This window comes from Phyllostomus hastatus, unplaced genomic scaffold (assembly GCF_019186645.2).
Source record: "Phyllostomus hastatus isolate PE091 unplaced genomic scaffold, TTU_PhHast_1.1 phas_contig_150, whole genome shotgun sequence".
In the NCBI taxonomy this organism is placed as follows: domain Eukaryota; kingdom Metazoa; phylum Chordata; class Mammalia; order Chiroptera; family Phyllostomidae; genus Phyllostomus; species Phyllostomus hastatus.
This window is the reverse complement of record NW_025333611.1, coordinates 36771152-36798752: the sequence shown is the minus strand read 5'-3', so window position 1 is coordinate 36798752 and position 27601 is coordinate 36771152. Positions and strand designations below refer to the sequence as shown.

The 27601-nt window shown below is 52.5% G+C and overlaps 1 protein-coding gene across 5 annotated transcripts in view; it reads right to left on the bottom strand.

The window, feature by feature from the left end:
• Window positions 1-27601, bottom strand: part of COL23A1 (collagen type XXIII alpha 1 chain) — a 295134-nt gene that overhangs the window by 47786 nt on the left and 219747 nt on the right. For all 5 annotated transcript variants that reach the window (XM_045823987.1, XM_045823991.1, XM_045823992.1 and 2 more), the window contains exon 3: window positions 9243-9287. In XM_045823987.1, coding sequence (XP_045679943.1) covers window positions 9243-9287 — 45 coding nt within the window. The remainder of the gene's footprint in view (window positions 1-9242; window positions 9288-27601) is intronic.

Sequence of the window (27601 nt, the reverse complement as noted above, 5' to 3'; positions counted from 1 at the left end):
AGGCTTGGAGGCTGGCACATTCAGAGCCAATAACGAGTTAGTGAGGCAGGCACTTGGTGCAGGCCTCAGCCCTGGCTCTGATTAGACCCGTTCCACCAGGGAGCGTCCAGGCCTCCGAGCCCTGGCTCTCTGCGGGGAGCGCCCTCCTGTGGAATGTGGGGCGCAGCACCCCGGCCTCTGGGGTGAGATGCTGTGCCCATGGTCGGTGCCCAGGACAGCGATGGGGACATGTTCCGAGAGATGTGTTGCTAGGCGATTTCATTGTTGTGTGGACATTGCAGAGTGTGCTTGTGTGTTACTGGACAACACAACAATTACAGTCATTGGTATTAATCTGTCTTTAAAAGTTCACTAGAATTAATCAGTAAAGCCATCTGATTCTGGGCTATTTTTTGTGGACAGGTGTTTTCTTCTTATCCTCACCCAAGGATGTGTTAGAGAGAGAGGAAGGGAGGGGGAGAAACATTGATGCGAGAGGGAAACATCGATCGACTGCCTTTTGTAGGCACCTCAACTGGGGACCGGACCCACAGCCTAGGCATGTGCCCTGACTGGGAATCGAACCTGTGGCCCTTCCATTTTTATGCGATGACGCTCCATCCAACCAACTGAGTTATACCAGCCAGGGCTGGAAAGATGTTCAATTACTGATTTTCTCTCTCTTGTTATCAGTGTATTCATATTTTCTGTTTCTTCTTGAGTCACTTCAGGCAGTTTGTGTCCTTCTGGGAATCTGTCCATTTCGTCTAGGTAATATAATTTGTTGGCACATGGTTCTTCATGGTATTCCTTTATTAGTAATACTCCTCTATTTGTAAGGTTGCTAGTGACATCCTTCTTTTATTCCTGATTTTAGTAATTTTAGTGCCCGCTCTCTTCTTATCAGTTCTAGGCAAACGTTTGTCAGTTTTGTCAGTCTTCAAAGTACCACGTTTGGTCTGATTGATTTTCTCTGTTGTTTTCTATTTTCTATTTCATTCCTTTCCTTTCTAATTTTATGATTTTCTTCCTCTTGCTTGCTTTGGTGTAAGTTTGCTCTTCTTTTTTAATATAGGTATTAGCAGCTATGCATTTCCCTCTGGGCACGACTTTAGCTGTATTTTATGAGTTTTGGTAGGTTATGTTTTCATTTTCATTCCTATCAAAGTATTTTTTATTTCCCTTGTGGTTTATTGTTTGAGTCATTGGTTATTTAGAAGTTTAATGTTTATCCATATTTGTGAATTACTCAAATTTCCTTCTGTTATTGATTTGTAATTTAATTTCTTTGTGATCAAAGGACATATTTTGTATGATTTCTATCCACTTACATTCACTAAGGCTTGCAGCTTAAGATGTGGTCTGTATTGGAGAACCTTCCACATTCACTGGAAAGAATGTGTATTCTGCTGTTGTTGATTGGAATATTTTATAGATGTCTGTTTTGTCTCGTTGATTTATATGTTGTTAACTTATTTCTTTGGTTTTGTATATATTTGTTCTATTCATGATTGAAAGTGGGGTATGGAGGTCTCCAACCATTATTGTTAAGCAGTCTGTTTCTCCCTTCAGTTGTCAGTTTTTGCTTCATGTATCTTAGGGCTCTGTTGTAAGATGCATATAAAATTATAATTTTTAAATATTCTTTTATCATAAAATGTCCTTATTGTCTTAAAATCTATTTTGTCTGATGTCGGAATAGCTTTAGGTCTTCTATGGTTATTATTTGCACGATATATCTTTCCAGCATTTTATTTTCAACCCACTGCCTTTTAAATCTAATTTGCTTCTTATAGCATATTGTTGGATCATGTTTTTATAAATATAAGTAAAATTTTAAAAATTGTGTCAATATACACCTAACGTAAAATTTACGACCTGAAATATTTTATTTAAATATTTTATTTATTTATTTATTTATTTTTAGAGAGAGGGGAAGGGAGGGAGAAGGAGGGAGAGAAACATCAGTGTGTGGTTGCCTCTCGCATGCCCCCTACTGGGGACCTGGCCCGGAACCCAGGCATGTGACCCAACTGGGAATTGAACTGACAACCCAATATGATAAATATTTTAAAATGTACAATTTAGTAGTGTTAAACATATTTACATTATAATGCATTCAATCTCCAGAAATTTCCCATTTTGAAAAAATGGGAACTCTGTACCCATCAGACACCACCTCCCCATCCTTTCTTGCCTCAGTCCCTGGCAGCCGCCACTCGACTCTCTGTTTGCAAGAGGGCGACTGCTCTAGCTACGTCGGTGAGTGAAGTGACACAGTGCTTGTCTTCTCGTGACCAGCTCACTTCACTGAGCATAATGTCCTCATGGTTCATCCATGTTATAGCATGGGCCAGAGTTTCCTTTTAAGAATGCATAGTATTCCACTGCATGTAAACACCACATTTTGTTTTTCCGTTCATCTGCTGGTGAACACTTGGATTGCTGCTGCCTTTCGGCTATCGTGAATAATACTGTTATATGATTTTTGTTCGACACCTTGGTTTCAATTCTTTTAGATATATATCCTGCAGTGGTATTGCTGGATCATATGATAATTCCATTTTCAATTTTTAAATTGATCCTCACCCAAGGATATGTTTATTGATTTTAGAGTGAGAGGAAGGGAGAGAGAAACATCGATTGGTTGCCTCCCATACGTGCCCGGACTGGGGACTGAACTCCCAAGCTGTACATGTGCCCCGACTGGAGATCAAACCCGCAACCTTTCCTGGTGTGCGAGACAGTGCTCCAGCTGACTGAGCCACCGGGCCGGGCCCAGTTTAAATGCTCTGCGGAACCACCATACTATCTTTCAGGCTGGTTGTACCGTTTTACGTTTTCATCAGTAGTTTACAAGGATTCCAGTGTCTCCACATCCTTGCCGACACCTGTTATTTTCTGATTTTTTAAAACAGTCGCTGACCTAAAGGGCACAAGGGAATATCTCATGGTGCTTTTGATGTGCATCCCCCTAAGGATTAATGCTGTTGAATGTTTGCTGGATTGCTTTTGACTGATTGATTCTGCCAATCTCTGACTTTGATTGAAGTATTTAATCCTTTTATATTTAATGTAATTGCTCATAAGGTAGGGTTTATGTGTTCCAATTTGCTATTTAATTTCTATATGTTTTATGTCTTCTTTGTTCTGCTAAATCGATATTTTCTAGTGTACCATTTTCATTCCTTTTTTTAAAATCTTATTTTTTGGTTATTTTCTTAGTGATTGTCCTGGGATTACAATTAACATCTTAATTTAAGATAATATGTTTTTGATTTTAAAACAATGTACATTCATCTCTGTGCAGGTACTTTGCTCCAGTATAACCCCGTTTGTTACCCTTTACTGCTTTATTCACTGTCGGCCTGTGAACATGGTTTTAGCATTATTGCTTTATTCAACTGTCTTTTAAATCAGGATAGAGAAAAATTATAAATATTGCCTTCCATTTTTTGCTTTTGGCAATGTGACTATAGTGTGCTTACCGTGTTTTGATGTGTATAATGTACACCCATGTTTTGGCCCATACTTTCAGGAAAAACATCTTTCATTTTAATTTAAAAAATTTATTTATTTATATTCAGAAACAAAACTGATTATTATATTCCAGGGTATTATTTTGTATATGGATATCATTATTGTTTTCTAGAGTTACACTTAAAAAAAGATTTTATTTATTTATTTTTAAACCCAGGGGAGGGAGGGAGAAGGAGAAGGAGAGAAACATCAATGTGTGGTTACCTTTCATGTGCCCCCTTCTGGGGACCTGGCCTGGAACCCAGGCATGTGCCCTAGACTGGGGACTGAATTGGTGACCCTTTGATTCGCAGGCTGACACTCAGCCCACTGAGCCACACCAGCCAGGGCTCTAGAGCTACACTTTTAATGCATAAGCATAAATAAAAGAATTAAAAACATTTATATAGATAAAGAATTAGTACTACCCATGTATAACATGCATCCTTATTTTTTCCTCAAAAATTTGGACAAAAAAGTGTGCATTATAGACAGCAAAATATGGTAGGTGTGGAACTCTTTGACTTTATCCTATTTGGGTTTTTAAAAGTTTCTCTTATGTGTAGACTAAATGTTTTTCTTTAAATTTGGAGAGGTTTTCAAGGAAAAATGATAGGAAATAAGGGAGGGTAGCTCGGAATGGTTAGTTGGCAAAAGCCTCTTGGAGAAGGTCACATTTGTGCTGATTCTTCAATGGCGAAAGAGAGCTGTGAGGGTGTGCAGTAAAGGGTTAACTCAACAGGCTTGGGTTGTCCCAACCCTGCACATTCCAAAGAAAGGACTGGCCCTGACCAGTGGCAGGGAGATAACCTTTACGTCCTGGAAACATGCTGCCTAACAGGAAAGCCTTTGAATACCTGGGGGCCCTCCAGCATGCCAGACAGTTTATGCCAACAGTGCGAATTGTCATGGGGGTTTTGGGTCATGTTGTATCAGTTTGAGCTTTGGAGGGGCTGGGGACTGAATAGATAAGGCCAGTTACTCAATAAAATATCAATAAAAACCTAGGACAGTAAGGCTCAAGTGAGCTTCCCTGGTCGGTGAAACATCACACACACTGCCATGCACCGTCGCCGGGAGAAGCGGGCTCTCAGTGCAGCTCCCCTGGGAGAGGAAGCTGGGAGCTTAGGCTCTGTGTTCCTCTTACCTTTCCTGACTTTCATCTGTAGCTTTTTGCTATAGTAAATCATAACCATAAGCATAAAAAATAAGTTTGGGCCGGTTTTGGCCATTATTCTTTCATACATTTCTTCTGCTTCTCTCTCTCTCTTCTCTGCATGGTGTGCGTCTGCTGGCGCACTTCAGTGCGTCCCTCAGGTCTCAGGCTCTGTTTGCTCCCCTCCCTCTCCTGTCTTCCTTCCTCAGGCCGCATGACCTTCACTGACCTGGCTTCAAGTTTGCTGATTCTTTCTTCTGCCGAATGTTGTTGAGCCCTTCTTGTGAATTCTTCATTTGGTTATTGTACTTCAGAGTTGCTGTCCGTTTCTGTTTTTATACTTTCTCTCTCTCTATTGATTGTCTCCATTTTGTAGTACATACTTCTTGGCATTTCCTTTAATTCTTTAGACATTCCCTTTAGTTTTAAAATATGTTTAAAATAGCAAATATACAATCTTTGTCTAATTTTTCCAGCTGGGCTTCCTCAGAGACAGTTTCTATTCATTGCTTTCCCCCCTTTTTTATTGCCATGCCTTCTTGTATCTTTCTGTATCTCATATCTTTTTTGTTGTTAAAAACTGGGCATGGATAGTAATTTAATGTGTCTACTGTGGAAATTAGACCCTGCTCCTACTTTTCAGGACTTTTTGTTGTTGCTGTGTGTCGTCATTGTTGCTCATGGTAAAGGGTTTTCCTGAACTAAGTTTCTGAAGTGTGCATTCTTTCTCATGTTCAGCTACTGATTTCTCTGCTTGGTTCACTTAATGATCAGCAGAGACAGGGGTTTCCTTTAATGTCTTGATCCCATAGGCCCCCCACTCTGTGCCAAGGGGCTCTTTGTGTGTGCTGGAGCACAGCTCAGTGCTCTCTTCCCCACTCTGCTTTGCCTGCATTGCCTGCTTGAGCAGAGCCTCCAGGTTAGCCAGAGGTGAGAGACAGGCTCCCCCAAGTCTTTCCTGAACATGTGCACAGCCCTTCCTCTGTGTGTGTCATCTAGATCCCCAGGAATATGCTGGAAAGGGGCTTTGCAAAGCCCCTTTAGACATCTCACCACCTAGGTATTTGTTGAAGTTTTTGTGCCAGCTTCTTGTCTGCTCCCACTGCTGCTGCCACTTCAGGCAGCTGTGATTTTAAACAATTGCCACTGAGTGTCTTTGGCAAGCACTCTGGAGACAGTGCTCTCCAATGAGCAAGCTCTATGTCAGGCCAAACACAGACAAGTCCTGTGTACAAGCTTTCTCGTGGAGCTTACAGGCAGGTCAAATAGGGACCGTTCTCTGAAAATGAGCATTGGGGAGCTTCAGCCTGCTGTTTGCCTCCTTCAGCGGCTGCTGCTTTTCACAGGTACTGTAGTTGCAAGGCTGACAGGTTTTAGGGTTCCAGGGGACTGAGAAGATGGGCAAGATAAAATGTCATATACACTGATGTTCTTAGCAAGACTTACAATTTTTTTCTTGAATTCAGGGGTTGTGGCAAGTTCTTCATTAATTTCCATAGTTCTGACAAGGTCCATTTTTCCTAGTGTTCCTGCTGCTTTTCTGAGGGAGTGGATCGTCAGAGTCCTTAACCCACCGTTCCGGAAGCGCTTCTCCCTCTGAACTTCAGGAAGGGTTTCCTGGGGTCAGGGCAGATGGACAGACAAGCAAACGAACCCCAACACTGGGACGTGGGGGCTGTGAGGTCCGCTGGTGCCTCCGGGTGTCCCTGCAGATCCAGCACAGGCATCTGCTAAGCAGCCTTTGTTTGCCTCATCTTCATTTCTTCCCCATTCTTAGCCTTTGCCCTCCATCTGCCCACCAGGCCTTCCTTCTCTCTCCCTCCTCTCTGCCATCCCCCCTTCCTGTCAACAAGCATTTGTTGACCATCTCCTGAGGAACTGTGGATCCGGACCCAGCTCCTGCCCAAGAGCCTGTGCTTTGGTCAGGGAGAAAGACACACTTGCAGAGAAGACCACCACGGGCTGGCATGGGAAGTGCTGGACAGAGGGAGGCGTCTGGGGTTGGGGGAGCCAGCTCGGAGCCAGGGTGGAGCCAAGGGAGAGCCATGGGTGTTCTTGGGGAAATGGAGGGTTCTAGAAAGAGAAAGAATCTTGCTCAAGGTCCCTAGAAAGAGGACCCTGGAAGTCCAAGAGCAGGGCCAGCCTTCCACAGCTGAGAAACTGGCCTGTGGGGAGGCAAGACGTCCATTCCATTCTGAACGAGACACACAAACACTGCAGACACTGTGGAGGCATTTGCTGAGCAAAGGCTCCCTCTGGAGCCACAGAGAACCACCCCCATACCCCCCAGGCCGGCCTGCGCAGGGGAGTGCAGGGCCAGGGGGCAGCAGGAAGGTGTCTCCACCAGACCCTGTTCCCACAGGCAAAGAGAGGCTTTCTCCCGGGGACGCAGGAAGAGGCCTGGTTTACCAAGGGAAGTCGCCAAAGTCAGGGCACACGTGTGTGCAAAACTATCTGAAAATAAACACCAGGCCCAGCCAGAACTGATCGGAGTGGAACGTCTGCTCCGGGCCGTTCATACCGTTCTTCCCTTGGACCTCGGTTTCCTTATCTGCTATCGGGGTAATAACATGCCGCCTGTCTCTCGGGGTTCTGTGGAGTTACATGAGATGAAGAACTTGAAAGGATGCAGCACACAGGGTCAGGGGGCCCAGCGAATCCTTGTCTTTCTTTGGCTTCTGCATTGCCGTAAACTGGAGTCCTAATTCTAGTAGGTTGTTGAGGAACTTGAGTAATATTATACTTTGTCCTAAAAAAAATCACTGTACATTCCTCATTTCCTTCCAGAATGGAAGTCAGGAGCTTACAGTGAAGGCAATAAGCGTTTTACGAGGCCCAAAATGAGAACTGATGAAGTGCGGACGGAGCGGGCCTGGGTGTGTGTTGTGTTATGTGTGTGGGGTGATTACACGCAGAACCTAGAGTGGAGGAAGCCACAGCACTCTGACATGAAACAGCCTTCAGCTTCTGGACGTTGGAGCACACAGAGGGCCCTGATAGCATTTCCCAGTGGGGCACTGTGGGGAGTTTCTCTGGGGTCTTCCACAGGGGGAGTGAGGTAATGCAAGCACACAGCACAGCGAGAGGCAGGAAGCCCACACCCAGCACCAGGGAGGAGAGTCTGAGGATCGGAGAGAGCCTGCTCAGCTCACCTGGCCCAGTCAGGGGTCGGGGGCACCTTGGGCATCACCACCACACCTTCCTTGTGAGGCTGCGTGGGGGCTGAGAGCGTGGGCATTCACTCAGTCACTGCTTGTGCACTCACTCTCCTGGGGCCTGCTCTGTGCTGGGAGCTGGAGACTTGGCCTGGCCCGAGGCTTTAGAGAGGACTTTTTGGAGGAGATGCTTGAGCTAGACTGTCAGGACAAAGAATACTGAACTTGGGTCACAAGTTCAGGTAGAGGAGATGACATGGTGGCAGGGGAGGACAGGAGTGCAGGCGCAGAGGGGAGGGCCCCAGACACCCACAGTGAGGCTGAGGGAGCTGTGGAGCTGAGGACTAGGAAGGGGGCACGGGCCTGCTGTGCTGAGGAGGACACTGCCCAGGATGCACCGTGGGAGTGAGAGGGAGGGATCCAGGGTGATGCCAGGGTGTCTGCCTGGGGGAGGGTGGCTGGCGGTCTCCTCTCTGCCATGGGGAGCTGGGGAGAGCAGGCTGGGGGGTGCTAGCTCAGGGGGGCCATGTCCAAACTCTGGACCCAGAGGAGACAATTTGGCTTGATCCAGGGAGGGGGGCATCATCAGTGTCCTGGGGGAGTGTGGCGCTCAGGGGTGAGAGAGAAGTGAGAAGAGGGCCAAGGGCAGAATCGTTTAAGAGGCAAGTGGGGTCCTGTAGGAAAGGCAAAAAAGAAGGAGGTCAGAGACGTGGGAGGAAACCCAGGCCGGAGTGGAGCTGGGAAATACAGGGTGGGGGCGGGGCGGGGCGGCCCACAAGGAGGGTCCAGGAAGATGGCGACGGCAAAGCCTCTGCTGGCTGGACTGTCAGGTGGTCAGTGGTACTTTGGCCAAGATGATGTTGATGGAGTGACCGTGAAAAGAGACTGGAGGGTGGGGGTGAGTGGAAGGTGAGGCGGGAGAGCTGGGAGAGGGCTGGGTGTGGGCACCTCTGAGGAAGCTTCGCTGTGCGCAGCAGCAGTGGGTGTGTGCAGCAGGCGCACTCAGGTGAGGTGAGGATGGCAGGAGGGAAGGTGGCCGAGCATGTGGGCCCGTCCCCAGGTTGTACGGAAGGGAGGTGAAGGAGCCTCCTCCTGCCTCTGCCCAGGGAAGGAGCAGACCGGTCTGGGGAGGGATGGGAGTGCCCAGGAGAACCAGGCACCTTGGGCAGGTGGAGTCCCTGTCCATTCCCGCAGAGAGGGGAGGAGGCTGTTTCAGGGCGAGAGGCTAGGGACTGGCACTGCTGCAGCTGTAATGAGATTCAGCGGGTGTCAAGGACACAAACGGGACAGTCGCTGGACCTGTGATGTCAGGAAGCCGAGAAAAAGGGGGCACCGGGCACTGTGGCCTCTGGGACTGGTGCACCCCACCGCATCCCTGGACCAGGGCGGACTTCTACACCTAGGTCTGTGAACCAGGAAAACCTGGGACTCACCGGGATCGCCTCTTCTTCCAGGCTTGCCACGCCGTCCGGGGGGCCCTAGACAGGGAGACAAGGATAGACTCGTTGAGAAGGGAAGCCAGGGGGCTCGGGCACAGTGAGTGCGTCAGCGGCTGCCCACACCACCCTCCACTGCATCCGGGTGGGCGGCAGCCTGCCCACCACCCTCCTGCTGGGGGAGAGGAGTGACGTTTGGGGAGAAACTGCCTCCTGCTCCGCCTTCCCGGGCTGGCTGCATTCTGCCCACTTGCTTGCTCATTCAGTTGTTTATTTATCTGTTTTTTTATCCATTCACAGTCCCTTCCCAATAAAAACAATTACTATCTGGAAGTTCTTGAGAGAGGAGAGTTTGTAGCTGAGAAACTTCTGAGTGATGAGAAATCTAAGGCTGAGGGTGGGGGCAGCTCGTTAACCTCCACTGCAGTGGAGCAATGGGGACAGCATGGCACAGAGAGGCACCGGCGTGGCCTTTCAGATGCTTGACCTCGGTCATAACAGGCACTTCCTACTGCCCTTCCCTCGCTTTCTAGAACCTTCTGCCCCTCCCAGCCTCCCCCCACCTGCACCCTGTCCCCAGTTTGGGCAGACGTGTAGACATTTCCCGGGATTTATTGCAGATAACATGTACACCACACAGATTCTTTCCAGCATCCAGCTCTCCGTCCACACGGTTTGAGCCTTTCTGAATTGACTGTGGGACCACCCTGCCTCTGCCTTCTCTCCCTCTATCCACGTAGGTGCTGGGAGAGGGTTCCAGGCAGAGGAACGCCGACCAGGCTGCTGCCTCAGTCAGAGGGCCAGGCCCAGCACGGCCCGTCTGTGGGGGTGCAGGGTCTCTCCCGGAGCTTGCTGCAAACATCCCTGAGCCACGTGGCCTTGCGTTTTCACTTGGCCTGCCTCCAGTTTCACTCTCTCTGAGTCCTAGCCTTCCTTTCCTTTCTCAGGTGCCAGGGAGAGGTGTGCAGGAGAGAAGATGCGTGGATTAGATTGCAGCTGAGACAGCACTTTACACCTGTCTCTCCAGCCTCCCCACCTCAGGCGCAGTGGTGGGTGGGGCACGAACCAGAACCAGTGGATGGACAGCCGGTGGCTGTATCACAAGGCACTGCCCCTTCCTGTAAAGGTCACCCCCTCCCAAATTCCCAGAACAACCACCAAGGAGAGACAGACTCCTCATAGTCAGGATGTGAGTCAGGCCACCCGTTTTTAAGCGGTGTTCACTGCGCCCCTGGCCTAGGGATTGGGGCAGGGCAGAAAGGCAAAAGCAGCCTCTGTTTTGCTTTGACCTTTGTTCTGGGGGAGGCCCGGATTGGGAGGAAGGGGCATTTGAGAGAAAGAGAGCGTTGCAGGCCGGCGTGAGGCGCAAGTGCATTTCCGGCCAGCCTCGGGGGCTTGAGATCAGAGCAGTTAGACAAAACCCAAACATCAAGATGCTGCTACTCGCACTCCTGAGTTTGCAATTAAAAAAAAATATTGTGGCCAAGAACACGTGACGTAAAATTTACCATATTTAACCATTTTTAAGGATATGGTACTTTAGTGTTAATGTATGTCCAGTGTTGAGCAAATAGGTCTCTAGAACTTTTTTATCTTGCAAAATTGGAAGCAATGCCCCCCTCCTGCTCCCCAGCCTTCTAGAAACCACCATCCTACTTTCTGCTTCTAAGACTTTGCTTGTTTTAGATAGATTAGTGGAATCTTGCAGTGTTTGTCCTTTTGTGATTGGCTTATTTCACTTAGTAAAATGTCCTCAAAGTTCATCCATGTTGTTGAAGTGATAGTTTCCTTCTTTTTAAGGCTGAACGATATTCCACTGTACATATGCAGTATGCCACAGACTTTGCATGCATTCCTCCCGTCTGGTGATGGAGACTGAGTTGCCCCCACCCCTTGGCTATTTGAATAATGCTATGACACGGGGGTGCAGGTGTCCCTGACCACAAGTGGGGCTGTTGGATCGTGTGGTCATTCTATTATAATTTTTTGAGGCACCTATACACTGTTTTCTATAGTGGTTGCATCATTTTACATCCCCACCATCAGTACACGAGGGCTTCAGTGTCTTCACATTCTTGCCAACATTTGTTATTTTATTTTACTTTATTTTTGACAGTGGCCACCCTAAGGGGTGTGAGGTGATGTCTCACTGTGGTTTTATTTTGCATTTCCTTAATAAGTAGTGATATTGACCATCTTTTTATATACCTGATGGTCATTCGTATGTCTTCTTTGGATAAGTGTCTGTTCAAGTCGTTTGCCTATTTTTAACTTGGATTCTTTGTCTTTGCTGTTGTTGTTGAGTTGGAGGAACTCTTTACATATTCTGGGCATTAGCCCTTATCAGCTATGCAGCTTGCAAACATTTTCTCTCACTCTTTTCATACTGTTGCTTCCTTTGCTGTGCAGTTTTAAAGTTTGATGTAGCCCGATTTTTCCAGTTTTGTTTCTGTTGCCTTTTAAATGATGGAGTTAGTTTTCATTTGTGGTGGAAGGTAAGGGCCCCTTCATGCTACTCGTCTGTGGTCATTGTTTCCCCACCCCATTTGCCGAAGGGATGACCTTCCGTGTGGCCAGCCCCGGCGCCCTCGTCAGACCTTAGAAGTGATGCGACCCTGAGTTCTGGGAGCAGACATTCATGCGAGTACTTAGCCTTTGCTTTTCCCTGACACCAGACCCAGGCCTCAAGTTCCATGCTGGAACCACCCAGGGCCACCTTGCCTTGTAAGGCCAAGATCTGGGCTCCCATAACAGAGAGTGAAGCAGCTCCTCACCCTGGTCCAGTGTATCGGCTGGGGCCTGCAGCACCCGAGTGGCCAGCTGTCAACCTGACATCTCCACTTGGGTGTGCCTCTAAAACTTCAGGCCCCTCAGGGCCAAAACGCATGTCCTGTTCTCCTCCCAGCCCCTGGGTGGACCCTGTGAGGCTGGCCCTGCGTTAGGACTTCTCTCCTCTCTGGACACATCTGTTCTCAGGGTGAGCGAGTGTGGGGGACCAGGAAGCCCAATGGTACACGAGGCACGTGCTCCTGTGGCTCCAGGAGGGAAGAGGCGCAGCCAGCCAGTCCCTGTCCTCTGGGCTCTCCCGGGCCGTGAAGTCCACGCTCAGACCAGCAAGGCCACTAGCCCTGGGCTGAGGTGGGACATGGCAGGAAGGGATCCATGGGTGGGAGAGTCAGCCAGGCCTTTCCTGGCCCGGAAAGCTAAAGCAGTGCCGTGGTTTCCCGGTGGTCATTACCGGGAACGAATGCAGAATTTTCCATCTGAGTAACTCAAGCCAGATGAAGACATTTGCCTTCATAGAGGTGGCTGAACCAAGGACCTCTCTGGGTGGTTCTCCTGGGTGGCAGGGTTGGGCAGAGGGCCAGTGAGGAGGGGAGGTAGCCGTGTGGACAGCTGCCCAGGCAGGGGGTGCTGCCCAGCCCCCAGGGCCTTGGGGGAAAGTGGCGAGTAGGCTGGAGCGGGGCAGAGGCCAGGGCGCTGCCGGGCGCCAGAGGTCTGTGGGGCTGCAGGCTGGCAGGCTGGACAGGACTGCCGCCTGGTGGGCCCACGTGGGGAAACAGAGTGAGGCTGCTGCTCCTGAGGCCCCAGGGCCAGTCAGAACCAGATTTTGAAGGCTTCTGTGTGACTACCTCACAAACCGACCACTGGTCCACCCTTTGAGTGTTCAGCCACCTCTGGGATGTTCCATCTGGACGCAGTGTGTCCAAACCCAAACGCACGGGCAGCCTGCCCACCTGCTCGCCTGCAGGGCTCCTAGGTCGGCCGAATGCGTGCGTCTCTGGTACCCACGTAGCCAAGCCAGAAACCACCCTCTAGCAATGGGAGACCCCTTCCTCCTGCTTGAGAGCAACCCTCCCCCCACCTTGTCTTGCCCTCTCCCATTTCCCCTTTCCACCACGGCTGTTTCCCCCTCCCCCCCGCCCCCGTCATCACAGAAGATAGCCCCCTGAAGCGTGCAGCCTGCACGTCCTGCAGCTTGTGTCCCCAGCATGGGGCAGGACACGATGGCGTTAGTTCAGGAAAAGGAGGGAGGGAGGGAGGGAGGGAAGGAATGAACAGGCAAGGAGAAATAAGGTCCCTCCGTACCATTTCCTGGCATTCTCCTTAACTGATGTCAAATCGAACAAGAACCGGGGCTTAGAAGAGACACAGGACCACCTGGTTTGATGGGCACAGGCCATTGAGACAGGGACACTTTCTGCCCTCCTTTGTGTTCCGTGACAGGAAGACAGAGGCGGCAAGGCCAGCCCTGCTCAGCCAAGTGAGGCCCTGGGCCTACATCTCAGCAGCTCTGTGGCCTGGGTCTGGGTCCAGACGCTGACCGAACCCTCAGCTGTGCCCGCGCTGACCTGCAGCCTGTAGGGAGGCCAGTCTGGGGATTTCCCACGTCCCTAATCTCTGTCGGCCCCCAGACCTGGGACCAGCACGCAGATATGCACGGGCTGGGAATGTGATTTCTCAGAGAAACCCTGAGGTTTCAGGCGCAGTGGGTTTGGCCAGGGCCCCCGCTCCTGCTAAATGGCTCTGACGCCGGAGATAGCCATCTGCCCGTTACATCGCCCCAGGGAGGAGGGTGGTTTCCTTAAGCTCTGTTTGAAGCCAGACAAAATGGAACCATTGCTAACTCATAAAAATCTCATCTTTTGCCCTGACTGGGTGGCTCAGCAGGTTGCAGCCTTGTCTTCTACACCTAGAGGTTGTGGTGTGGGGCCTGGTCAGGCCACGTGCCTGGGTTGCACATATGGGAGGTGGCTGATCAATGTCTCTCTCTCTCCTTCTGCTCCTCTCTCTCTAAAATCAATAAACATATCCTCGGGTGAGGTTTAAAAAAGGAACCTTTCCTCTGGTTGGGCTGGAAGACTCACGCCAACTGACCAGCTCCAAAGAGGGGACCCTGAATCCCAACAGGCTCCATCAGACACCTCCTCCCACAGCTCCTGGCCATCGCTCTCTGCTCACAACCCTGGGCCCCTGCCACCCAGCTGGGCTGTGCTGGGCGTCGCCAGCCTAGGCCCCTCCCATGTCCTCAGCCCTCAGCCTCGCCCCCACCCCGCCCTCCTGCCAGCCCTGAAAGACAGGGGCTTTTGTGCAATTTACCTAATTGAACATATACACAGTGCTGGGAATGCTTTAATCCCTGCCCACTCACTTCTACCTAAACACTGGGGAAACTGAGGCTCAAAGAAGTCGGGAAATGCTCCCAGACACAACAGCCAAAAGGTGTCAGTCACCCAAAACTACACTGATGGGTGAATGGATAAGTGAAACACGGTACACGCACACAATGGAATGTTACTCAACTCTGAAAAGGAAGGAAGTTTGGTCACACGCTAGAGCACGGATGCACCGTGAGGACATTCTGCCGGTGAAACAGCCAGTCACAATAGCACGGACACCAGGTGGCTCCACTGAGAGGAGGCGCCTGCAAGGTCAGACGCCCAGGGACAGATGGGCCTGGGGCGGTGCCGCGGCTGGGGGCGGGGGACGTGCAGTTAGGGCGGACTCTGGACAGAGTTCCAGCTTTGCGAGAGGAGAAGAGTCTGGGGACAGGACGGTGGTGGTGGATGCTCGACTGTGTGAGTGTACTGAAAGCCACCAAACTGAACACTTAAAAATGGCAAATACAAGCTATGTGCATCTTACCACAATGTAAAAAACCAGAAATGATTCCAGGATTCCCAGCTACTGAGGGCCGGAGGGAGACTGTGGACTCGGGTCTGCCCGGTGGAGACCTCAGTGATGCTGCGGGCAGCCTGGCGAGCGGACGGTAGCGTCCCCAAGGCCACACAGCGAGGAGATGGCAGCACTGGGATTGAACCCAGGTCTGCATGACCTTAGAGCCATTCCTCTGAACTCCATGGCCACTGTAACCAAGGCCAAGGATGTGTCCACGGCTTCTGGCTTCCCTCGGCCTTAAGACCTGGGCCTTCTCAGGGGAGCTGGAGGCTCCTTTATCTGACTCTTTTCCAGAACTCCAGGAGGGGAGTTGGGGTCAGATGGTTCAAATCCTCCAGACCTTCAGCCTAGAGCTCCCCAGGGTTGCCTGGGGCCTGGGGCCATTGTGGGGGTGCACTTGAGCAGAGAAGTCAGGGGGGATCCTAGGATTTAAGCTTGCAAGACCAGACCATGAAAACATCTTTCCCAAATGCAAGTTAAACCACAATGAGATATCACCTATCAGAATGGCTATCATCAATAAATCAATATAAATCAATAAACAAGTGTTGGTGAGGATGTGGAGAAAGGGGAACCCTCATGAACTACTGGTGGTATTATAAATTGATGCAGCCACTACGGAAAACAGTATGGAGGTTCCTCAAAAAATTAAAAAATAGATCTACCACATGACCCAGCAATTCCATTTATCTAAAGAAACCCAAAACAACGAAAAGATGTACACATCCCTATGGTATTGCAGCATTATTTACAATAGCCGAGCTGTGGGAGCAGCCCAAGTGCCCATCGATAGATACACGGGTAAAGAATATATGGCACATGTACGACATGGAATATCTCTCAGGCACAGAAAAGAAGGAAACCTTGCCATTTGTGACAACACGTCTGGACCTAGACGGTATTATGCTAAGTAAAATAAGTCAGACAGAGAAAGACAAATATCATTTAATTTCGCTTATATGTGGAATCTAAAAAAACAAAATAAACAAAATGGAAACAAACTCACAGATACAAAGAATGAATAGAGGGTTGTTGGATGGGGGGTGTTCAGGGGTGAAAAAGGTGAGGGGATTAAGAAGTGCAGATTGGCAGTTACAGAGCAGTCATGGGGATGCAAAGTACAGCACAGGGAGTGTAGTCAGTAGTATTGTAATAACCATGCATGGTGCCAGGGGGTACTGGACTTATCACTGTGATCACTCCATAAGTTATATAAATGCCCAACCACTATGATGTACACCTGTAGCTAATATAAGGTCCATCCAGAAAAACTCCAGCCATTGTTAATATAACAAGAAAAGTTTGCGCAACATCGATGTAACCTGGCAGCCGAGATTGGATTGGAATGCGCATGTGTGAACAATGACGACTTCACTGTACTAGTTAGTGGGGGTGGTAGATGCTGTTGAGTGAGCATGTGTGCTGTGTAGATCTCGTATTCAAAATGGCTGAGTAGAGCAGCAAATCTGCATCAGATTTTGCATTAAGCTTGAACATTCTTCCGTGGAAACTACTCAGATTACTCAGAAGGCTTTCAGGGATGATGCATTGAGTGTAGCACAAATAAAAATGTGTCACAAATGCTTTGAAGGTGGTGGAGACTCTGATGAAGGTGATCCACGTTCTGGAACACCTGTGACAGCAGAACACCTGGGACTGTTGAATGTGTACGGGCTGCCGTCGACAAAGATCGGCGACTGACAGTGTGAGAACTGGAAGCTGATCTGGGGATTCCAAAGACTGCTGTGTTCGAGATTTTGATGCAGGATCTTGGCATGAAACATGTCATGGCAAAATTTGTTCCACAGCATCTGCATGGTGCTGCAGTTGCTAATGACTTGATTCAAACCGCTGCCAATGAACCATAGTTTCTCAAGAAAGTCGTAACCGGAGATGAATCGTGGGTCTATGGCTGTGACCCAGAAACGAAGGCCCAGTCGTCCCAGTGGAAGCTGCCTGGTTCTCCATGCCCGAAGAAGGCGTGGCAAAGTCACAGCAAGATCAAGACCATGTTAACTGTGTTTCTTGGATTGGGGACGAGTTGTCCATCATGAGTACCCCCCTTCAGGCCAAACAATTAATAAGGAATACTACTACCTCAGTGTTTTCCGTCGGTTGAGAGGTGCAATACAATGAAAATGGTGGGAGTTGTGGGCAACTGGTGATAGGCAGCTTCATCACAACGACATGCCCGCCCACGCATCATGTCTTGTGCAGGGTTTTTTGTGAAACATCACATCACCCAGGTGACTCAGCCCCACTACAGCCCAGATTTGGTGCCGTTTGACTTCTGGCTTTTCCCCAAACTAAAATCACCTTTGAAAGGGAAGAGATTTCAGACCGTTGATGAGATTCAGGAAAATACAGCGGGGCAGCTGATGGCGATTGGGGAACTGTGTGAGGTCCCAAGGTGCCTACTTTGAAGGGGACTAAGCTGTCATTGTCCTGTGCACAATGTTTTTTGTATCTTCTTCAATAAATGTCTCTATTTTTCATAGTATGTGGCTAGGTACTTTCTGGACAGACTTCTTGTATATTGTATATCAACTGTAACTGGAAAAACAAATTAACAAAATCTCCCCAGATAATTTTGTTTTACAAGTTTCAGACAACTTTGAGGCTGGAAATGCCCGACTGGGCAGAGGAGTGATCTCCCTGCTCATTTGCAGCTGTCCTAATGAAGCCCTCTGTCCCTTAGAGGGGGGAGTAATGTCCTGGGCATGCCTCTGTGTGGGCCCAGGGGACATGGTGCTCCTGGGGGGGACACTGACTCCCCAAGAGGCTGGCCAGCCAGTGCAGTGCTTGGGCTGGGCCAGCTCTGTGAGCCGTGCTGTCCTCTGGGGATGAAAACCACAGCTCCTTGCTCAGCAAGTACAGCTCATTTCCAAGGGGTTTACACCCCCACGGGCTCATCTCCATCACCTAGCACACTGCAGGGCGCCCGAAGGCGCTGAGCCCTGTGCTGGTTGGAAGGTCCCAAAGCATTTGAAAGAGCAATGCACAGCTGTTGGCTTGTAGAGCAAGTGTTCGTTTGGAAAGGATGGTTGCCCAGGGAGGTGACAGATCCCTACTGCCCTGATGACCAGACCTGGGGCGCCTGCTTGGACAGCGTGTCATTCCGCAGCCAAGTGAACAGAGCCCATGGTGGGGAGGGGACGGAGAGGGGAGCTGGAGGGCGGCCCAGCGTCATACTCACGGGGGTCTCACTTGGGGCACTGACACTCCCTCTAGAGGGGCTGAGAGCAGCGGGCGGCACGCAGCCCCTGACACTGTTTGAGAAGAGGAGAGTTTGGTGGCTCCGTTTGCGGAGTGTTTGCTGTATGCTGGGCAGTAACCTTGATTCCATGGTATTAACTCATACCTTTCCCCATCAGACCTGCGAGGAAGGCTGCTGTTATTCTCCCCCTGTTGTGGATGGAGACACAGAGATCGGCCGACCCTCCGGTGTCAGACAGCCGCGGCGGGCAGGGCTGTGCAGGGAGGCCCAGCATGCGGGCTTACATGCCCCGCCGCCTGCCTCCCGCCCCAGAACTGCTTCCTGAAGGCAAGTGGTTACCTAGTCCACCGTTTTTATAATCACTTCTGGGCATTTATTGTTATTTTTAAAAAATATTTTATTGATTTGTTTTTAGAGAGAGGGGAGGGCAGAGACACATTAGTGTGAGAAACATCCATTGGTTGCCCCTTGTACGCACCCCACCAGGGGACAGAACCCGCACCCTAGGCACATGACCTGATGGGGAGTCGAACTGCTGACCTTTCGCTTTGCAGGACAATGCCCAACCCACTGGTCACACCAGTCAAAGCTATTGTGTTTTTTAAATATATCAGGCACTGCACAAAATGGGAGGGGCCCAGAGACGGCTCTGAGAGGTCTGTGAGTGCCCTGCCGCACCGGTGGCCCCAGTGAGTGGTGCCAGCTTTTCACCTGCCCTCCTCACGCCTTCCTAAACACCTGCACTCTCCAGCTGGGTCCTCCCCGGAGGCGGTAGGAGCTTGGATGGGCCGTTTACAACCAGACCAGACCAAGGAGGCCAGGCCCGCTCCTCGAGTTGTTGGCACACCAGACCCAGGAACAGTCTCCCAGGGCCCCCCCAAGGCCGCACGGGCACAGCACGCCCCGAGACACCAGGCTCCTGGCTCTCCGCTGGCTCTGGGGCCTTAACCACCCACACATGGCCAGCATATCCCCTGGGCCGGACCAAGGCCGGGATTTATTGCTGTCAGAGAATGAAAGACTTTTCATTTTTTATTTTAGTTTTTCTAACTTAAAAGCCGTTCATGTGAGCTTTGATTTTCATGAGAATCCCTCGTAACCTGAAAGACAAAACCCCACCCAGCCCCACTGAGGCGGTCCTGGAAAGGGCAGGTGAGGTCCGGCAGCTGGAAGCCCTGGAGCTCGGCCAGCAGGGTGGAGTGCGCACTTAGGAAGGACACTCGGGGACAGCTGGCCGCTCAGAGCACCCACCCGCCCCAAGGTCACCTGACCCTATGCACCTGGACCTTCGGCTCCTGGCTGCTCAGGACAGGACAGCAGACCTCTCGCCCGAGGGACAGGTGCGTAGCCCCTGTAGGGCCAAGGGTGCTTGAACTAGTGAATCTGGGCAGTATGGGGAGCAGGTGGGCACAGACCCAGGACTGAGAGGTTCCCTGGGACTGTTGGAGCTGAAACCGGCACAGTCCCAGGCAAATGAGGCTTGGCCACTGCTTCCACAGCAAGCAGCCAGTGAGGAAGGACAATGCCACCTGGCCCCAGGTCTCCCCTGCTTCCCCTCCCCCACCCCCAGCTCCTCCTGCTCCTCAAGCCTGCCTGGCCCCGCCCTGCCCTCCCCGAGGGGCCTCTGTGCTCACTCACTGTCCCTGGGGGCCCTCCTTGCCCTGACCACAGCCGAAGTGCCCTGCCCTCAGATGCTCTCGGTCACATTTTCCTGTATGATTTTCTTCCAGCCATTTATCTCTATCAAAATTACTTGGTTTATTTATCTTAGCTGCTTTTCAGTGTGTATGGTTTCTCTCTCCTCACCAGAACGTGAGCTCCCTGAGGTGGGGTCCCTGCCTGCCCACACCCAGGCTGGCGCTGCCCAGAGGTCAGGGCTCCAGCCAGCTCCGTGCTGTGGGGGGGCGGGGGGCGGAGCCCCAAGGCGCTGGGACCCCGTGGAGGCCCAGGAAGGGCACAGGGCCCTCCTGAAGTGGGAAGAGGGAGAAGGAAGTAGGTGTGCAGCCAGGCACAGGCCTGTGCCGCCCCCCAGGATCCTCGCAGTGGACCTGTGTGGCGGGATGTAGTGTCGCCCATCTCAGAGCTGGGGGCGGGGGGGGCTGCCCAAGGTGAGTGGCCGCACCACCTGGGCTGCACGGCTGTCGCCTGGCAGGACTTTGAGGTCTGAGGACGCGGCCCCAGCCCGCGCACGCCCCGCGGAGGAGCACAGAGGCTGAGCTGAGCCAGAAGGCCCAGGGCAGCCTTGCTCCTGATACTCCGGCCTTCGCGTCCCTGCAGGGTCCTGGACGGGACTACTCCACTACCAGGAGCCTTGAGGGAGTTATCGTTTGGTTTTTGACCCCCCGCCAGCGCGGCGCCACTGGGGACTCGCAGCTGTCAAAGGCTGGGTCTGAGCTCCCGGCCCTAGTCTGTCTGCCCAGGCGGCTGCTGACGTGCTGCCCGCGTCTGCCCACTCCCCTTGCACCTAGTGGCGGGCACTCCAGTCCTGCAGCGCTGCTGCTGAGCACTTCCAGGACCCGGGGGTGCCCTGTGCCCTGAGCGGGTACCACCTTCTGCTGGCCTGGGGAGCAGCCCAAGTGTGTCCTCAGGCCTGGAGGGTCACTGCATCCACTGGGTTTGGGGCAGCATTATGCTTTAAACTGTTTCACTGAGATATAATTCACATACCATGCCCCTGACCTACTGGTTTTTTGTACATTACACTTTATATATATATATTTTCAAGATTTTATTTTATTTTTTTAGAGAAAGAAAGGAAGGGAGGGAGGGAGAAAGAGAGGGAGAGAAACACCAGTGTGTGGTTGCCTCTCATGTGGCCCCCACTGGGGACCTGGCCCGCAACCCAGGCACATGCCCTGACTGGGAATTGAACCGGCAACACTTTGGTTTGCAGCCCACGCTCAATCCACTGAGCCACACCAGTCAGGTACATTATATTTTTTACAAAGTGATTTTTAAAAAGTTGTGGAATTTCTAAGAGCACAGTCAGTGGCATCGCGTACACTCACACTGTTGTGCAGCCGTCACTGCCGCCCATCCCCGTAACTCCTTCCGTCCTGCAGACTGAAGCTCTGTCCCCATTGGACACCACTCTGCAGCCCTGGCCCTCGGCCCGGGCAGCCGCACTCCTCCTGCCACTCCGTGTGAACCAGAGTCTGTCTTTTGGGGTGGCGCTTGGCGCTGCTGAGTGGGGAGGCACTGGTGGGCTGGGGCCTGCAGTCTAGACAGCTGCAGGGCGAGGGGATAAGCCAGCTGTGTGCAGCCGTCAGGATCCCTGAGAGCCACCTGGCCACTAGGACCCCTGCCTATGGTGACAGTGGGGACTGCCATCACTCTCCCTGGGACCATCTCCCATCTATTCAGATGCCACAGTCTGGCCAGGGATGCCTGGGTGCCCCCGGACTCGTGTGGCCCTTTCTTTCCATCCCTGGGCCCTGTGCCACCTGGGCTGGTTGGGTGGGGGGACTGGCCTGACTCTGGAGGGCGCTTGCTGAGTGGGGCAGCAGGAGCACTGCCTGCTGGGAAAGCGGGACCCCCCTGCTGTGGGGCCGGCGGGGGGGGGGTGGTGGAGGCCTCGGGCCAGGCCCCCACAGTGGCAGGGCCCTCCCAGAGCTGGACAGCAGGGCTCTGCGGGGGGAGGGCTGGGGTTAGCCCCCAGAGTGCTGGGGGGTGCTCCACCCCACTTTCAGATCCAGTGGGGCTGAGTGACCAGAGAATTTGCATTGGGGATGTGCTGCTGCTGCTGGTCTGGGAAACACTTGAAACCTCTCTTTCAGTATTATTTTCTTTCTTACAAAGTATTTCAAGCCTCACATCCTTTACTTGGTGCCAGTTGCCTGCGTAAACGGGGGAGGGGGGCTGGAGCCCAGCTGCGAGTTAACAATACCCAGGACCACAGTTCCTGGCTCTCAAACCCCCAGCAGCTCTTCCTGCTGCCGCCACCAGGACCAGGCCACGTCCCTTCTCACAGCATTCCCACTCGACTCTCCGTCTCACTCTGTCCAGGAGGACACTGCACCCCGAGAGGGCAGGTCCCTGGTGTGAGGTCACACAGCAGCAAGTAGCAAGGCTGAAATTAGGCCCACAGTGGTCTGGTGCCAAAGCTGACACTCTGGGCCGTGGGCTGTTCTGCCTCGGGATCGGGTGAGATGGGACAGAGATCACCGATTACAGTGGAAGCTGGCTGAATGGCCTGAACCCAGACTCTTATTCCCCACCCCCCATTCCTCCATCTGAACCCCGTCTCTGTGAGCAGCAGCATAACCCCTGGCCCCCAGCTCCTGGGAGTGGGTGGGTCCACCCGTCCCCACTGCCCAGCACAGACCTGGAAATGGGAGAGGGGCCAGGCTGCCGCCCGAGTGTCTGAGCTCACTGGGCCCTGCCTTGGAGTTCTGCATGTGCGACTGAGACTGGTAAACTAGCCCGTGCAGTGGGTGCGGTTGTCCCCGTTTCACGGGGGTGGAACTGCTGCGCTGAGAGGTCGACTCCCCCATGTCACAGAGGCAGAGAGAGAAAGAGCAGCCCCCTCTGTCCCCACCAGGTCCAGCAACGGCATCTCTCCACAGACTGACGGTCATAGCCTCCTCCCTCCCGGGCTCCCCAACCTCCAGGCCACAGACCGGTACCCGTCTGGGCTTGTCAGGGACCCGGCTGCACTGCTGGAGGTGAGCTTGAATGCAATGCACTTGAGTCATCCCAAAACCATCCCCGCTGACCCCCGTCTGTGGAAAACTTGTCTTCCACAAGACCGGTCCCTGGTGCCCAACAGGCTGGGGACTGCTGCTTTAAGGCCGCCCATGAGCTCCTCACTGTCCATAGGACACGTCTGAGCTCCATGGCCAGGGCCCTTCCAGGCCGACCCAGACTTCCCTCTCTGGTGGCTCCGCCCACCCCCTCTTGTCATTATGCCTCACTGCTGGCCCACCTTTTGCCAGAACACCTGGCCCAGGACACACCGCAGCCACTGGAGGTGTTGCTCACATCGCCAATGCCCTTTCTTCCATTTCTTGCCAGAAAAACTCCTACTCCTCCTTCAAGACACAGCTGAGATATGAACCCTCCTCTGGGAAGTCCTCCTGGATGCCCACTTTTGGGCCACAGATATTTGCAACAGTACTTGTGTGCTGGGGTGGAGCTGGGTGCCCCTCGGTGAGCCCCACAAGGCAGCCACTCCACCTTGGTCCTTTGACCGCCTGGCCCTGGCCAACCTGGACTGAGGGGAATGGCCACCAGTGACCATGCCAAGAGCCTCTGGATTTGGGGGTGTCTGTTGGTGACTGTGTCTGGTTCTGCTCATTGCTGGGCCCTGGGAAGGGAGAGGACGGGATCTCTTCTCCTTCGCGCCTGTTCCCTCCACCCACTGGGCTGGGAAAATGCCAGTTTATGAACCAAAGGCAGGCAGCCGCGGTCTTCCTAGCCAGGGCTGTCAGAAACCCTTGGGGGCAGACCTTGCCCGAGTGAACTGCTCTTAACCATTCTCTGGGGAGCACCCTGAGCCCCAGATAATTAGCTGCATGTGTGTGGGAGACAGGCCTGGTTTATTTCCCAAGGATTTATGAGAAGGGGGAGTGCCCCACCAACCTTCGTCTCAGGAAAGGCCCCTTCCTGGAACCCTCGCCGAACGTCAGCAGGGGAGCACATGCGCCCGTGGCGAGCCTGCCTGACAGCGCCGCACTGCCATGTGTTTCTCGTCTCGCACGCATGTGAGTGCTCGCCTTGGGGACTGCGTGTATTTCTGAAGGTCCCCAAACACAGCCCCAACCGGAGCGCTTATAATTTACCCTTCATGAAAGCTGTCACTGCTCTTTCCAAACACAGTTGGAAGTGGGTTCAAAGTTTATTTAGAGAAAAATGTATTTTTAATAGACAGAAAGAGAGTGTTTGTGGATTCTTTCTCCCAAGCCTCCCTCTCTGGGACCTTGGGAACGGTGCCTTCGGCTCACAGACACGGCCACCCTTAGATGGGACCGTGGACGTGTGAACGGGGTTGCCTGCCCGCTCAGCCACTTCTGCGGGCCAGCCTCTGCTTCTCGCCTGTTGGGCTGCTTCCCCTCCATTGCACCTGCTCTTTCTCCTCCTCCTCCTCCTGCACTCTCGCCTCCTCACACCCATCTGTCCATTTATCCTGCTGTAGAAAAACTACTCAGCACAGAGTTTTGGGTGCAGGAATGACTTTATTCACCCAAGCACTCGATCATGTATCTGTACATTTGTTTATCCATTTATGCACCTAGTAGGTTATCAGTCTTTCTTCATTCAACCTTTAATTGTCTGTCCGTCCACCCATCCATCCATCTGTCCATCCGCCCAACATGGACCCACTCTGTGCCAGACACAGGGGATACTCAGACCTGAGTACATCTGGCTCTCGCCCCTGAGCGGCTCACAAGGAGCTAGGAGGTGACATGTGAACAGCCAATTATGACGGAGCATGGGAACCGACCTCAGGGAAATGTCCAGGAGCCGTGGGGGCTGGGAAGGGGCATGGGTGCTTGGGAAGGGTTCCGGCACAGAAGGGGAGCTGGAGCTGTCTACAGATGAGAACCTGCTCGCCTTCCCTGTCTCCAGGGCCAGTGCAGCAGCCTGGGGTGAGCGTCGTCAGTGGCCACTCCAAGGCTTGCAGTTCTACTTGTGCCTTGCAGACCTTTCTGTCAGAAACAGCCTTCCAGCCTGGGACTGCTCAGAGAGGTCACCCTCTCAGTGGTCCTTATGGCAATCCTGTGTCCCCCTTCTGCAGAGGAGGAAACTGAGGCTCTCGACGGGGAGGGGCAGCAAAGGAGCGGCAGAGCCTACACATCAGGGTTCAAGAATTGGTGGTCAGTTCACGTGGCCTGCTGCCGCGGTCATCTGGTGGGGGCCTGCAGGACAGCACCAGCCACCGGCCTATTTACTCCCACTCCGAAGGCTTCCAGGGCCCAGTCACTTGGGGGCAGGGTTCTCTCTGCAGCCACACGTCCAAGTGCTAACCGGACACCCCTGGCAGATGAGCTGTGACCCCTTTCTGGGAAGTGGAGTGTGTGGAGGACTCCGAGAAACCCTGCTGTTCTGGGGCCTCTCTCCTCCCGGCCCCAGGCCAAGCGGCTGAGTGCAAGGGCCTTGTTTACAGAGCAGGGGCCACGGCGCAAATTCCCGAATTCCCGGCTATGGCCAGGCCTTGGGCTCTGGATGCTGCAGAGAGTGGCCATCCTCCACAGAGAGATCCTGCAGCCATGGTCCTCAGCACCACGATCCTTCCGGGAGAACGTCCAGGGCCTTGCCCGACCCACGCTGCCTCCTGGGTGAGGAGGCCGAGGAGGCCGAGGTGGCCGGGCGGCCCCTCGGCAAGAGCCACTTCATAGGCGAGCCATCACAGAAGCCTTTCATTTTATGTGGTGTGTGTTCCATTAATTTGTTTAAAAAAGCCCAACAACAAAGTAGCATTTGGTGAAGACACACAACTTTAATCAGCCCTAACCAGTGTTAGTTCTAGATGCTGATCTCTGTAAGCCGAGGGGTCTATTAAAAAGAGCCCGGTAGTTCAGGATGGGAGAGAAAGGTATGCATTTATCTTTATGACCCCAGAAACCTGAGCTCCCAGGGCCGAGAGGCCAGGAGTGGAGGCACCAGCAACGACGTTAGGCAGTGGGAGGCAGACACATGAGGGATTACCGCTGTGCAGCTGTGGATGGCCACAGTCTAAGCTGGCGATGGGGAAGGCTCAGGAACAACCCGCCCTGCACCGAGAGCCCCCGAAGCTCAGGAAACAACAGCACCAGGTGCCCGATGAGCTAGAGTCTAGACCAGGGGTCTCCAATGATGGCCTGTGGGCCAAATCCGGTCCACCATTGATTTTTGTAAGTAAAGTTTTATTAGAACATAGCCACCTCCATTCATTTACAGATTGTCTGTGGCTGCTTTTGTGCTACAGTGGCAGAGATGAGCAGTTGCGACAGAGAAGGTGTTTGCCCCCGACCTGGACCATTGCCCTGTCTTAAGCTGGGGGTTTATTTTCTGGAAGGGGGAAGTAGAGTCTCATGCTGGCAGGGTGCCAGAGGCACAGGTGAGGGAGGACCGCCATCAAGAGAACTTCACACGCAGAATGAGGGGCCCGCAAGAGTGCTCCTTCCTCAACGTGGCTCCCAGGCTGCAGGCCGCTGGAACTTTGCTTCCAGGCAAGGGACAGGAAGGCTCTTCCCAGAGACCCTGATGAGCACAGGAGACGTGGCCCAGCCAGCCACGCCCTGTGAAGCCACAGGACCAGCCCTATTCGTGTCCACGGAGCTGCCAGTCTGCTTTCTAGTTTCTACTCTGAAAAACACGCCAAAGACACTGGGCCTTGGAGGGACCCTGTGACATGAAAGAGAGGGCAAAACAGGCGGAGAGAAGTGAGGAGAGGACAAAGGCTTTCAGAAACAGAAAGCTTAAAAAAAACACACCAAACCCAAACCCACAATTACATGTTCGGAGAGAATGGAGGATATTATATCCATGAAGCTAGATCAAGATGCTATTTAAAAGGGAATATTCAGAGAACATTTGCACAAAATTTCTTGAAAATTAAAAACACGATAGCAAAAATGAAACTTTCATTAGAAACAGAGTTGCGAGGGAAAGGTGGGCGAAGTCTCCGGGCAAGTGGGGCAGAGTGAACACAGGCAGGACACTGGAGAAGGAGGTCAAGTTCGTCCAGGGAGTCGGGAGCAGCCCAGGAACCGTGCCCCTGTCCTCCACCCCGGATAAGGAAACCTGCAGAGAGGGCCAGAGAAATTGGGAGCGGAAATCACTCAAGAAGTAATTCGAGAAATCCGAACATCTTGAGATTTCTCTCTGAGAGTCCAGCTCGGCGAGAAAGTGGCCCCTGCCACAGGCAGCCCGCATTGAGGTCTCTGAGCGCCGGGGTGAGGGAGGGGGTCCCAAAAGACCAGAGAGAGCAGAGCAGGTTTTGTGCAAAGGACTGAGAAAAAAGGAGGAATTTGGTTTTTCTAACAAAGAATGCCTAAAACGGAAAAAAAAAAATCAAAGCTGCGGGATATTTGTGTTATTTAGAGAAGGTGATGATCACCAGTGGAACCCCGTGTCGGTCAGGTGCTGTGCCAGGGGCAGCTTGGGGGTGCACGGAAGACAGGTACAGCCCTGCACCCCGACGGACTAGAGGGCCGGCGGGCACTGGTGCGCCAGCGGTGAGCCAGCTCACAAACTGGGCAGCGCTGTGCGGGCGACCTGCAGGGACCCCTGACGCGTGTGACAGGCCAACACAACCTGGTCCACAGGGATCAGGTTTCCCTGAGAAACGCAGGCTTGAGTGGAGGCCACAGACGCCTGGAGCTGCCAGGGCAGAGAGGAGGGCGTTTCCGGCAGGAGGGACAGGGGGTGCAAAGGCTCTCAGAGGGGTAGCAGGACCTCAACCTTGTGTCCCTATCTTGATCCCCTGAAGGGACCTTCCAGTGGCTGGCTAGGCCTCCCCTGGAGTTTCCGATCCAAT